At 42.3% G+C, this 14,462-nt stretch overlaps 1 protein-coding gene across 6 annotated transcripts in view; it reads right to left on the reverse strand.

Moving 5' to 3' along the window:
- The window catches only part of Rubcn (RUN and cysteine rich domain containing beclin 1 interacting protein), a 61,278-nt gene that overhangs the window by 28,420 nt on the left and 18,396 nt on the right, over positions 1–14,462 (reverse strand). For all 6 annotated transcript variants that reach the window (XM_013351542.2, XM_026785652.1, XM_013351549.2 and 3 more), the window contains exons 2-3: positions 10,473–10,626; positions 786–869 (exon numbers count right to left, since the gene is read on the reverse strand). In XM_013351542.2, the coding sequence (XP_013206996.1) occupies positions 786–869; positions 10,473–10,511 (123 nt within the window). In that variant the 5' untranslated portion in view covers positions 10,512–10,626. The remainder of the gene's footprint in view (positions 1–785; positions 870–10,472; positions 10,627–14,462) is intronic.

Genomic DNA, 14,462 nt, shown 5'->3' on the forward strand with positions numbered 1-14,462 from the left:
AGCATGACCATACACAGAACGGCCAGCATGACCATACACAGAACGGCCAGCATACCATATACAGAACGGCCAGTATGATCATGTAAAGAAAGGCCAGTATAAAGCCCAGAGTCTTTGTTCACTGGATATTAGGGCAAAAAAAGTACACTTCTTGACCTCATCTTAGCAATAAATCAATAGCTGGGACATACATGAAACAAAACAAGTCATACAAAGAGAAATAAAGAGAGACAATGGATGGATATTTTGCAGTCATTTCATTAATCTAATTTAGATGCGTTTAATTTTCCTATAATAAAAAATTAAGTGCATACATAAAATAGTCATTGACTGAACCAGCTGTGTATCTTTGGTCAAGTCACCTGACTTCGTTGAGTTGTTTCCCTGACTGGAAACCTGGAGCACTATGTGGAGCTGGAGACAGGACACTCCAAAGCAGCCAGAGTATTGAAGGCAGCACTCAATCCACTGGACTCTGGAATGCTTTGTGCCCACAGTCCTCTTACTGCTTTAGGGAAATTCTTGCCATTTCTCCTAGTTTTTTTTTTTTTTATAAGAGTTTCATTAGATCATTTTCACTCATTTCCCAGGAGATGAAAAAGCAACCTGAATGAATTTGGTTTGTTGGTTGGTTAAGCCTTCCCTCTAAGTCACTGCTACCGAGATAATCTCTCCCCTCTAGTTAAAAGAAAGTGGACACACTCCATCCCAGGGAGAACAGTCTTCTGGCTGAGCACCAGTGAAACTTGCAGCCACCCAGCAAGCCAGCTCCCCTTCACTCTTACCTTCTCAACATGAAGGGCTGAGTGCGGACTGAGCCACCGAATGTCTTTCACAAACTGCCAGTAATCCGCCTGGCGGCTAAACACCTGCCAAACAAACACCAATGTGATGAGCAGATCCTGACTGCTGAAGTAAGAGAGAGATATAAAAGCTGACATAGTAGCACCCCTCTGTAATAGTAGCGCTTGAGAGGTGAAGCCAGAGGGTCTGAAGTTCAAGGCCAGCCTGAGCTGTATAGAGAGACCCTATTTCCAAAACAAGAAAACCAAATAGAGGCAGAAGAGTAGGAAAGGGGGGAGGGGAGAGAAGGGAGAGAAGGGAGAGGGAAAAAAAAAGAATAACCTTCCTTTGCTTCAACAAAGGCTGCCAGCAGCAAGCAAAGGAATATATACACATAGTTACTTAAATTGTTTTTGTTGTTGTTGTTGTTGTTTAGAGACAGGGTTTCACTGTACTTTTAGAGCCTGTCCTGGAACTAGCTCTTGTAGACCAGGCTGGCCTTGAACTCACAGAGATCTGCCTGCCTCTGCCTCCTGAGTGCTAGGATTAAAGGCATGTACCACCATCTGCCCAGCTTTTAAATTGTTCTTATGTGTATGGGTGTACGTATATATGCATGTTCACAGAAGCCAGAGGTCCACGTTGGGTGAAGTTCCTCAGGAGCATCTTCCACCTTAGTTTTGAGACAGTCTTTCTCTGTAACTCACTCGGTAGGCTAGACTGGCTGGCCTGGATTACAGTGAGTACCGGTTCTGGGGATTGAACTCAGGTCTTCACGCTTGTGTGGAAGCACTTCACGGACTGAACCTAGACTGCTCTGAATAGGTATTACATGCAAATGATATAAAAGGTATACAGTGAAAGTTATCTGTCTCCTACTCCTTTTCTCTTCATCATCTGGTTTCCTACAAGGAAAAAAACTAGTGCAGTCAGTTGACAGGGGTGAATGTCTTTAGTACCTACTGCAAACAAAACAAAACAAGGAAACACTTGGTTTTGCCATAGATGTTGGCCAAAAAAGGCTGTATTTTAGAGTCAAAGAAATATGAAGTCCTAGAGAGAATGAAGGGTTTTACCCAGACACGACAATGAAATGTTTTCTATAATAAAAACCTAATGTTTTGGAGAACCCCTATAGTGGTTTGAATAGGTATGGTCCCCACAGATTAATGTATTTGAATGCTTGGCCAATAGGGAGTGGAACTATTAGGAGGTGTGGTCTTGTTGAAGTAGGTGTAGCCTTGTCAGAGGAAGTGTGTCATTGTGGAAATGGGCTTTGAGGTCTCATATGCTCAAGCTATCAGTGTAGAGGACAGTTTACTTCCTGTTGCCTGTGGCTCAAGATGTAGAACTCCTAGCTCCTTCTCCAGTACAATGTCTACCTGCACACTGCTGTGCTCCCTGCCACAATGATAACAAACTACACCTCTGAAACTGTAAGTCAGCCCTGATTAAATGTTTTTCTTTATAGGAGTTGCCATAGTCATGGTGTGTCTTCCACAGCAATAAAAACCCTAGAAAAGACACCCCCTTCCTGAGATTACTGGGCAGGAGTTTGAATTTAGATTAAGTAATCTTTCAAATATAAAACTAACACAAATATCAAGAGACAAACCAACTAATAGAACAAAATAAACAGCTAGAAAGAGGCCTTAAATACATAAGAAAGTAATGTGGAATTCAAAAAGCATCTCAAAAATCAATGGTAAAGAAGGAGGCTGTGGATTAGAGGTTCAGTGCTTGTCAGTGTGAGCAGGGCCCTGGGTTTCATTCCCAAAGGTGGGGAGGGGCATGGTTCAAGTCAATGGAAGGAACCCTATAAACAATTATGTGTCAATTCATTGGAAAACCTTTAACAATAGCTAAATTTCTTAACATTTAATCTGCCAAAACTGAACTATGAGGACACAGAAAACCTGAACAGAGCAATGAATGACACTATTTAAATCACTGATAAAATGTGTCCCCATATAACAGAACTCAGGAACAGATGGCTCCACTGATAAATTACCAAATCTCTAGAAACATTGTGATCTCAAAGCCATACAAAGATGCAACAAAAAACTGTTAATCGAAATCCTCAATGAACATAAATATAAAGTTTCTAATCATAATATTAACAAACAAACACCTTAAAAAGATTGTATGCCAGCCAACAAGATGGATCAGTGGATAAAGATGCTTGCTACCATGCCTGACAACCTGAGTTTAAGCCCCAGAACCAATATCGTAGAGAGAGAAGACCAACTTTCTGACTGCATGCAACCCTAAATAAACAAATGAATAAATGTTAAAAAAAACTTTAAAAAAGAGTCTACAGGGGCTGGAGAGATGCCTCAGAGGTAAAGAGCACTGACTACTCTGCCAGAGGTCCTGAGTTCAAGTTCCAGCAATCACGTGGGTGGCTCACAAAAATCTGTAATGAGATCTGGCACTGTCTCCTGGAAAGTGTATATATAATAAATAAATAAATGTAAAAAAGGGGGGTTGTCATGGTTATGGAATGTAGCACTAATAATAATAATAATACTAAAAAGAGTCTACAGATCTACAATGTGACCCTTACACCTGAGGCTCAGGGAACATGACACAAGGACAGAAGGAAGATCAGAGCAATTGTGAGTCCAGGGGACTAGGATGTCTGCTGTGAGACAGACTTCTGTATGTGACAGGAAGCTGCACCATGAAGTCTTAACAATAGGGCTGCTTAAGTAAGACCTGCACAAGGACATCAGCTGAGTCAACGCAGAGGGGAAGACCTCACAGGACCTCGCCCTAGACAAGAGCTACAGATAGGCAACAGCTGCTGAGAGAAGGCGATTGTTCTTCTCTAGAGGTTTTCATAGAAGATACCAGCATATTATAACCACTATTTTATTCTTCTCTAGGTTTTCATAGAAGATACTAGCATATTATAACCACTATTTTATACTGTCCCCTTTCACTTAACATACATTGTAACTGATCCTGTAAAATCATGACTTTACAATATTACATTTATTTATAATGTGTGTGGGTGGGGGGTGAACACTGCTCAAAGTCATGCCACGGTGTACACGCAGAGGTCAGAGGGTAACTGGTGGGAGTTGGTTCTCTGCTTCTCCATGTGGGTCCCTCAAGTTGTCAGGCTTGGCAACAAGTACTCTGACTCACTGAGACATCCTGTTGGCCCTTTAGTTGTTGTTTTAATCATATATACACACAATGTACACACACACACACACACAAAACCAGGAGCTGAGCACAGTGCCCCATTCCTATAAATGTAGCACAAAGGAGACAAAGACAGGAGGATCTCAAGTTGGATGTTAACCTGGACTACACAGTAAGACCTTATCTCAAAACACAAAACCAAAACAAAAATGAGGATGATTAACAAGAAATTATTCATATTTACTTTCACAAGCATACATTCTCTGGATGGAAAGCTAGTAGTAAATTATGTGATCAGAAGATAATCAATGAGAGACTATATGGTTTTATACTCGACTTTAACCATGTAAAAAAAGTGTACTATCTACACAAAAATTAAACATTTTAATGTAACTTACCTAGTGATACATATGGTACAATCTTAACTACTTTAAAAAACATAAAAGTGCCTTTTTTAAAGATTTATTTATTTATTATGTATACAGTATTCTCAGTGCTCTGCCTGCAGGCCAGAAGAGGGCGCCAGACCTCAATACAGATGGTTGTGAGCCACCATGTGGTTGCTGGGAATTGAACTCAGGCCCTTTGGAGGAGCAGGCGGTGGGTGCTCTTAACCACTGAGCCATCTCTCCAGTCCCATAAAAGTGCCTTTTAAATATAAGGGTTTAAATATAAAGAGAAAAATAAGAAAAAAATAAGACCATCCAGCAGAATGCTAAACAGTAGATATTATTACTTGGCATTAAAATTATGGGCTATATTTATTTTTCTGAGTTTTTTTAGTATATGTCAAAGTTTCAACAAATAATATATTATGCATATTTTTTAAAAACAGATAGTTTTTTTCATTATTATTACTTTAAAAATCATGGCCAGGCGGTGGTGGCCCATGCCCTTAATCCCAGCACTCAGAAGGTAGAGAGGTTGGTGGGTCTCTGAGTTCGAGACCAGCCTGGTTTACAGATCAAGTTCCAGGACAGCCAGCACTACACAGAAAAACCCTCCTTGAAAAAAAAACAACCAAACAAACAAAAAAACAAACAAAATCAGGCTACCTTGGGGCTAGAGAAATGGCTCTGAGGTTAAAAGCACTGGCTGCTCTTGTAGAGGACCTGGGTTTGGGTCCCAGACCCACATGATACTTACAACTGCCTATAACTCCAGTTCCAAGTCATCCAAAAGCCTTCTTCTGGCTTCCATGGTAACAGGCATGCACATGTATACAACATGTAGATAATATACTCATATACATTAAAAAATAAATCATTAAAAAACTGTATTGAAGCTGGGCGGTGGTGGTACACACCTTTAATCCCAGCACTGGGGAGGCAGAGGCAGGCAGATCTCTGTGAGTTCGAGGCTAGCCTGGTCTACAAGAGCTAGTTCCAGGACAGGCTCCAAAGCTACAGAGAAACCCTGTCTCAAAAAAAAACAAAAACAAACAAACACACACACACACACACACACAAAATTATACTGGGCCGACACTGCTAAGCACAGTTTGTTCTAGGCGCTACTCACTCCAACTCAGTTGTTTCCAGATCTCTAAGCATATCATTATGCTTTGCCTTTCAAAAGGAGTAAAGGTGATGCAGGCTGACAAAAATGAGACCCCTCCAAGAAAATGGTCCTGATGTCACAGCTTCCCAGGGGCCCTTGGTGACTAAAACAAAAGAGAACTCACACCCATAACACATCCTTACGAAAACAAAGGGGAGAGATGACCACCGTGAATCATCACAGTCCCTTCCCCTTCCCAAGGACACAAACCCAGAATAGCTCCCTGATGACACAGCAGCCTGAAACCTTTGAAAGCACTCAGCGTTCTGGACAGAAACAGCAGGAGAAAACAATTCCGACACCAGCCTGACTCCTTAGACCGCGTAACAGGCAGAGTCACAACTGACGTGTAGCTTTTGTTTCTAGTTTTTTCCTACTGGAGCCACTATGCGCTATGTGCCTCTACATGCTGTAGTGTGTCTGTGTCAAGTGGCTGTCTCTGCTCCCATTTCCCAGCACCAGCTAGTTTCATAAGTGGTCAGACACATTCTTTAAAAACATTTTCATTCTGAAGAACAGGTGCTTTCATAAACGCTATCATTTTGAGAACTCTGACAAGATATGTTAGTAGTACTTTGCATTTGCGAGCTTGTTTTATTTGAGAATCTTATCAACATTTCTCCTTTTGTGGTACATATGGATGGTGAAACTATCATGTAATCTAGTCAGGTTACTATGTGACGATGTAAAATTAGTAACAGGGCCAAGAAAGAACTTCTATTATCAAGCACCAAGTGCTCTAACTATGGAACGGCAGCACTACTAACCTGGTGGCTATTTTGTCACCAGCCTGGGAAACTTGTACTTTGTTTTTAACAAAACATTTTGGCATGAATCCCAAATTTCTGAATGGAACACTGGATAGTTCAATAATTCAAATTAGCATAAAAACACCAAGATGAAAGGCAGTCTCCTGGGAGAAAATATATTCAGTTTTGGCTGTGCTTGTTGGGTCGGAAAGAGAGCCAGCCAGATGATAAAACAGAGGAGACAGCTGGTCTAGACCTAGAACTCAGAGCTGAGAGCTGAGCTGGGGTTACAGATGCATGGGTAAGATTGAGACTGCTTCAAGAACACAGAATGATCCCGTTTTTAAAGACCCATTCAAAGGTCTGTAAAGGACAAGGGAGGTAAAGGTTCCTGCCAAGCCTGATGCCCTGTGTTCAATCCCAGGACCCACATGATGGAAGGAACGGACTCCAGCAAGCTGGCCTCTGATTCACCATGCATGTACCCCCAAAATAAATAAATACAATCATTTTTAAATGTTTGAGCCAAGAAGACAGTCCAGGGATAGAAACTGAAGACCAGTCACACATAGGACAATGCTTCCATGGCATCAAGAATTGATGGTGGCCAACAGTATTGAACTTACACAGTCAAAGGAGAATTGACCTTGAGTTACTAAGCCAACTTTTCCAGTGAATTCTAAGACTTTCCAACAGGCCCAAAGCTGCTGTTCAGGGGCAACAGAGCCCTACTTTTAGAACAGAGGGCAACATACTAAGTCCTTTGATGCCAATCCGGTATTTTCCAGTGTGACAGCCAGCAGAAAATAAATGCAAGTGAGAGAAGAGAAACATAGCTCTGGTAAAAAGGACTTCCTTGCTGTGGAATGTTTGTTCAACTAGGCAAAAATGTGTTACAATTGTTTATGGTCCAGATTATTTGTTTGACTATGTAAAGATGTGTTGCATTTGTTTTACCTTGGGCGCCTAGGAACCTGATTGGTCTAATAAAAAGCTGAATGGCCAATAGCTAGACAGTAGGTGGGTGTGGCGGGCAGAGGAAATAATAGGTGGAGGAATCTAGGCTCAAGAGAGAGGAGAGGGAGAAAGAGAGGAAGACGCCAGGGGCCAGTCAGCCAGACATAGAAGAAGCAGGAAAAGTAGGACATAAAGAATGAAAGAAAGGAAAAAAGCCCTGAGGCAAAAAGATGAAGAGAAACAAGTTAAATTAATCTATAAAAGGTAGTGGGACAAGCATAAGATAAGGCTGAGCATTTATAGCTAATAATAAGTCTGTGTCATGATTTGGAGGCTGGCAGTCCAGGAAAGTCTGCTACACTTCCTGGGAAGAATAGTAGTCCCTGGCAAGGGCAGATGAGTGATTGAGAGCCCTTAATTATGTGTGCACTGGTGAGGCCTGAATTTGTGTATGTGCAGGCGTACATGCATGAGGCCAGAAAACAGCCTTGGGTGTCATCCCTCAAGTACTGTCCACCTTATTTTTTGAGACAGGGTTTCTTACTGGCCTTGACCTGGTCAAACTGGTTAGGTTGGCTGGCCAGAGACTGGGATTCCTACCTTTCAGTAAGTATTTTGTCCAACTCTGCTTTGGAGTTCAAGATACCTGACGGCTATCCCAGAAGAAAAGTCTTTAGATTCTCTGGGTCTAAAGTTCAAGAGAAGTCGGGGCTAGGAGAGTGGAGTCCAGGATTTCTTCTGGGCAGAAAGCTGAGACACAGTTCTAAACAGGATGACTAAATCACCACCCCCTCTTACTGGCACCATGGCTCAGAGAACACTGAGGAAGAGGTAGGAGGAATGTGAAAACCCGAGGATGGAGAGGAGCATGTGAAATGCCGTCTTATGGACAGGGCAGTTGCAGTGAGCTCATTTGAGGCTGCAGTTACCTGTGCAGGGTCAGGCCAACAAGATAAGCCAAAATCCCAGCAGGCAGCATTAACTGGACTCAGTGGGTTATAAGAACAAACTAACATACAGAAGGGGAAGACATGGAAGTGGGGGCCTGTGCTGTCTGTCGGGGAGTAGCCAGTAGAGTGCGAGATGAGAATGGCAAGACAGTGGTGGATAGCACCAAGACACACTGCATACATGTAAAAACTGTCAAAAGAATAAATAAAATGTATGCTAAAAACTGAAACAAAAAATTTTAAATTACAGAAACAACAAAAATAAGAAAATTGAAAGGGGAGAGCTGCTGCCATCGCCTAGCCTCTGAGTGCACTGAACATACATGGTGCACAGACATACATGCAGGCAGAATGCCCATACATGTAAAATTATGAATAAATCTTTAAAAAGCTACCACTCAGAAACCTTAAACAGTTATCTACAAAGTAATGTTCAAAGCATATCCTGAAGCTTTTAAATTACTCCTCAGATGTGTCCTAGGTTGCTTTCAAAGAAGAAACCCAAACAACTCAATCGTATCCACTGATACTCACTGCTATAGTTTAAAAAAACGGTCCGAGAGGGAGAGATGCCATCTGGGCTGGCTAGGTAATGCAAGCACTGTTAATATTCATGCCGTCTTCCTGTTATTTCAAGAAAGGGTCCTGGCTAGTCCTGCCAGGATAGTATACAATTCTTTTACCCTGTTTTAAATTAAAGTAACAACAAAAGTCTAAATTTAAGGCAATCCAGAGTGGTGTAGGAGGTCCTTCTGTTTGTGTGTTGCTTTCATTGGTTGAATAATAAAGAAACTGCCTTGGCCGTTTGATAGGGCAGCACTTAGGTAGGTGGAGTAGACAGAACTGAATGCTGGAAAGAAGGGCAGAGAGACAGAAGCCACGGCTTTCCTGCCTGAGACGGACGCTGGTTAGAATCTTGTCGTGATACACAGATTTAATAGAAATGGGTTAAATTAAGATGTAAGAAGTAGCCAATAAAGAAGTTAGAGCTAATGGGCCAGGCAGTGTTTAAATGAATACAGTTTCTGTGTGATTATTTCAGGTGTAAGATAGCCGGGTGGCTGGGACAGAACAACGCCCCCCTCCCCCACCTCCTTGCAACACCAGAGTCAGAGGAAGAAAGGATGGTTTTGGATCAAACAAGAAACATTAATTCTAATTACGCAAACTCATCAAGCCCAAGGATCTATCTCCACAGCACACACTGGTTTCTAGGCCAAAGCCTTCCAAGTACAGAATAATTGACCACATGGAATTTCAGCTTCTTACTAAGCAGAAACATTTACTGAATGAAAGAGACTGTACACATTTTGCATCAGCTTTATTCCATATTCCAATATTCCACATTGGGCGGGGGGCTTGGAGAGAAAGCATGGTTTTTCTATTTACTGATTAACTGAGTAAGTGACTTCAGTGCTGGGGCTTGAACCCGGGGCCCTGCACACACAGCAATTGCTTTACCACCACTGGGCTCCAGCCCCAGATCAAAAGCATGGTGCTAAAAGAAGACTAAAATTAAGGGAGCAGAAAATCTTCCTGGTTATGGTTGATGATAAAAATGGTCTTCTAGGGGCCCGAGAGAAGGCTCAGTGGTTAAGAGCATGGTTGCTCTTCCAGAGGACCTGGGCTTAACCCTAGCACCCATATGTCCGCTTCCAAGCATCTGTAACTCCAGTCCCAGGTGATCCGATGTCCTCCTGTGGTCTCTGAGGGAACCAGCCATGCACGCAGCATACAGACATACATTCAGGCAAACACCCATAAACTTAAAAATAAATCAATAAAAATTAAAAATAGTCACTTTAACAGCAACAACAAAGACTGGGCAGTGGTGGCACTAACTAAAGAATTCGAGGGAAACAGCCAGAAGCTGAAAAGGACAAGGAGAGAAGGAACATTTAACACTTCCTAGGAGTGCAGCACAGCAGACACCCTGGCTTGAGTCTAATGAAACTTATTTGAGAATTCTAACCTCAAGAGCTGAAACATAATAAATCTGTAACTAGTCAGTAAATTCATCTTTGTTATGGAATCAACAGGAACCAAACTGACCTAACGTTCTTGCTGCTGTGCTGCCTGTCCTGTCGGTTTATTCATTCCTCTGGCATCTATGGCGGCACTGAGTGAGAGAGATGGGGGTGGGGGTGGGCCAGAAAGGCAGATGCACATGTACACAAGCATGCAAACACATGTAGTCAGTTCTATACTTAGGATCTCACATAAACCAGTAGGCTTCACCTTTTCTCTGCCAACCACCTTCATGCAACTGTTTTCCAAGAGATTAAGCCAATTAGATAGGGGGAAAATTAATTCTACATACCTGGTCATGGATGAGCCCATGATAAAGAATGTTCTGCATGTCCCTGCAAAGCCGCTCCAGGCCACCATACTTGGACCAGACATTGGGGCAGTTGGCTGACACCAAACCCTCCACAGTAGTCTTCAAATTACCCAGCAACTGCCAATGTTCTCTCCTGAAATCATACCAATGGTTAGTTAAGTTTGCTGAACCTGACCCTCACCATACATGTCAGTGTCTCCTGCCTGACATTCTCTCTTCCATTCATTTTTCTCTTCACCATAAGGCTCCATTCTGAGAGTACTATAGTTATAAAGACTTGAGCCCTTACACTTACACGGCATATCATGGCTATTTGTGATTTTAGGAGTGCAACCTATTAAGAGCCATTTCTGAGCCAGGCAGTGGTGGCACACACCTTTAATCTCAGAATTTGGGAGGCAGAGGAAGGCGGATCTTGAGTTCCAGGTTAGCCTGGTCTACAGAGCGAGTTCCAGGACAGCTGGAGCTACCCAGAGAAACCTGGTCTTGAAAAACAACAAAACGAAATAAAAGACCTATTTCTGAACAATGATAATACAAAGGGAAAAGAGGAGAACACCCACTCACAATCAGAAACCTTGTTTTTTATTGTACTTTCATTTGTATGGATGTTTTGCCTACATACTTATCTGTGACCATATCAGGCCTGATGATAGTAGAGGCCACTGGATCCCCTGAAACTGGAGTTCTAGATGGTTGTGAGCTGCCATGAAGGCCCAGGTCTACTAGAAGAACAGGAAGTGCTACTTACCACTGATCCACCTCTCCAGTCCCAAATCAGAAATCTTTTATGATATAAATCCAACCACCCTGCTTCTTCTTTACTGTATTCCCTAGCACTAGGTGAATTACAGCAAAGGGCAGATACATACAAACACAAGCAAACATGACAGGTAAGGACACAAACTACTTGTCATTTGAGGGTCTCGTGTATTCTAGGCTTCCCATGATCTCACTTGGTAGCTGTGGATAACTTTGAATTTGTGGTCCTACTGCCATCCCCTTCCAAATGCCGACATCACAGGTGTGTGCTACAGGCTCTGATGTTGTGAAGTGCTAGGGATCGAACCCAGAGCTTTCTTATGCTAGACAAAACACTCTACCAACTTGTTTGTTGGTACTAAACACCCCAAGCCAACCATAAGACTTTTTGCCTCCATGATTTTTAAGTGAACACTGAAACAAAAGAGGCTTTAAGTTTGCATTGAGGTCACTTTAAGACACATCCCCAGACCAGCCAGCTGTCACCTTGTTCTCCTAGACTATTTGATGTACTTCACTGTGAAATCAGAAAATTGCTGCCCTGATCATCTTTCAGGTTCCTCTTAATCCCTAGCAATTTCTCTGCACAGCTTTTAACCAGCAAAACTCAACACCAAGTGCAATAGAATGCGGGACCCGAATGCACTGATCAAACCGGACAAGGGAAGCATATGGAGATGATGTGTCACTCTTGGTCTCTTGGGCCCCAACTGTAACAATACACACATTATCTTCCTTTCCATTATTAGACTACCGCTCTTTCCTCTTTTCATGGTGATCATAGGAAATAAGAAAGATTTCCTCAGGAAACTTCATCATAACGATTTTATATCATATAAATACCAGCAGAGGATGGATCCTGAATTATAATCCTTTCCATCAATACAAAACTAATCTTTTGTGTATTTTCTGAGCAATTTTAGAAGAGTGGATGAGTAAAGGCAGATAAGTAAAACCCATAAATAAAATGAGTGACAGAATGGGGGGGAGACTCAGCCATAGAGAAAATGAGTGACAGAACGGGGTGGAGACTCAGCCATAAAGGGAGGGTCAAGAGGATTGGGCTTTTTGCTTTGAAGGCCTTGTGAACAAGAATTTGTTTGAAATGGAAGACATTCAGGTTTTCTTTTCCTTATTAAATATCTGAATCACCAGCTGGGCATAGTGGTTCACACCTATAATCCCAGCACTCGGAAGGCTTCAACAAGAAGATTGCCATAAACTCAAGGCCAGCCTGTATTACAAAGAGAGTTCCAGACAGAGAAACACTCGGTCTCAAAAACAAAAATATTGAGTCACCAGACTTCTCTTGTATTTCTATACCAGTCGTAAACTGCCCACTGAACTAAAGAATCACTCAAAATGCCATTTATGTTTATACTGAGAAACTACCACTCTAGAGGCTGACTCCAACTGCTGCTCACTGACTGCATCCTATGTTTCAGCACGGTTAATCAACCTCTGGTCTACTTTGACGGACTAGGTGTTCACATTCCAACAAACTACAATCAAGCCTTACAGGTCTAACAGCTGGTGTGGCTCGGCAAGAGGCTACATACCTGTGTTCTGATTCATCCTGGGTCAATACAGCATTAACTTCTTAAAGAATATTACGAAGTAGACAGCATTCTTTGCTCCCAAAATTCTACTAAGAACATGGAAGTCCTAGAACCTCTGATCTACCAATAATGTCCTCTGGATAAAGCTAAGGAATCATCCTTTCCCACAAGAAAGTGTCTGTCCCTGAGATGCCAAATGACAAAGAAACGTGGCTTTACTGTGGTATCCCAGGCGCTCTGTGCTTTGTAAATGCTCATTTGGGAGAATGATAAGCCTGAAAAATTTGTACTTACATAGTTAGAGTATGCCTTTTAGTGTTCTCTATCTCAATGACAGAAATATTTTCAGAGGGTTGAGATATTAAATCAACTTGAAGCCAGGAGGTGGTGGCACACACCTTTAATCCCAGCATTCAGGAGGCAGAAGCAAGTGGATCTCTGTGTGTTCAAGGCCAGTCTGGTCTACAAGAGCTAGTTCCAGGAGAGGCTCCAAAGCTACAGAGAAACCCTGTCTCAATAAATAAATAAATTAATTAAATAAATAGCTTTAGATGTAAGTAAAAAGACCACTGTGGAGAATCAAGTGCTGCTGCCCCCCCAGCGTGTGTGTGTGTGCGCATGCGCGCGTGTGTTTATTTGTACAGGTACACATGCAGGCCAGAGGTCAACCCCAGCTGTTGGTCTTTAGGAGCCCTACACTTGTTTTCTGAAACACGGTCTCTCACTGGTTACAAACACATACCTGGCTTTGTTGTTCGTTTGCTTGTTTTTAACATGGGCACTAGGGCAACACCTTCATCTACTGAGTTCCCACCACCCCACCCTCTAAGAAGCAGAAGGAAACTACTCAGGCCTGTCCTTCCACAGCATGCCATCCAACCAGGACAGACACAGTCTGAGACCACAGTTAGAGGTCAAACTGTACCAAGCCAAGCAGTGATCTGATCCCTGAAATGGAGGGTGGGATACGATATCAACATGATAGAACACCAAAAAAGAAAGAAATTTTGATCAGAAAGACTTTCCAAAGCTATGATAGCATGAGAGAGAGAACTGATCTCAATGTGAAAATACTAAAAAATAAAACATGCTACAGTGTTCCTTTGGTAATATGAGGGGACCAAGAAGGAGAGGAGTTGTTAAGCCTTTTTCTGAGATTAGCAACTAATAAAGGCTCCACGGGGGCTGGGATGATGGCTCAGTGGTTAGGAGCATGTCCAGAGGAGTTGGACTCAGTTCCCATCACTCACATGATGGCTCACAACTGTCTGTGACTCCAATTCCAGGGGATCCAACACCCTCTTCTAGCCTCTGAGGGTGCACACATACACATGCAAATACACATAAAATAAAAATAACAAAATTTTTAGAAAAGAAGCAATTATCTGAACCAATTTAGCAAACAAGAACTGGAAAGTACCATAAAGCATTTTTAAACATCAAATGTCAAAAAGTGTCTCGTGCTGAAGGACTCTGACTCAGCAAGCCCCTGGGACTTTCAAAGCCAGAAAGAGTTTCTAGAAAGAATTGGTTCTTCCTCTAGGTACAGAAAGACACAAAATAAAAGAGAAAGAATTGAGCTGGAGAGATGGCTCAGTGGTCACTGAGCACTGGATGCTCTTTCAGAGGACCTGGGTTCAATTCCCAG

The sequence above is a fragment of the Microtus ochrogaster genome, chromosome 2 (assembly GCF_000317375.1).
Source record: "Microtus ochrogaster isolate Prairie Vole_2 chromosome 2, MicOch1.0, whole genome shotgun sequence".
Taxonomy (NCBI): domain Eukaryota; kingdom Metazoa; phylum Chordata; class Mammalia; order Rodentia; family Cricetidae; genus Microtus; species Microtus ochrogaster.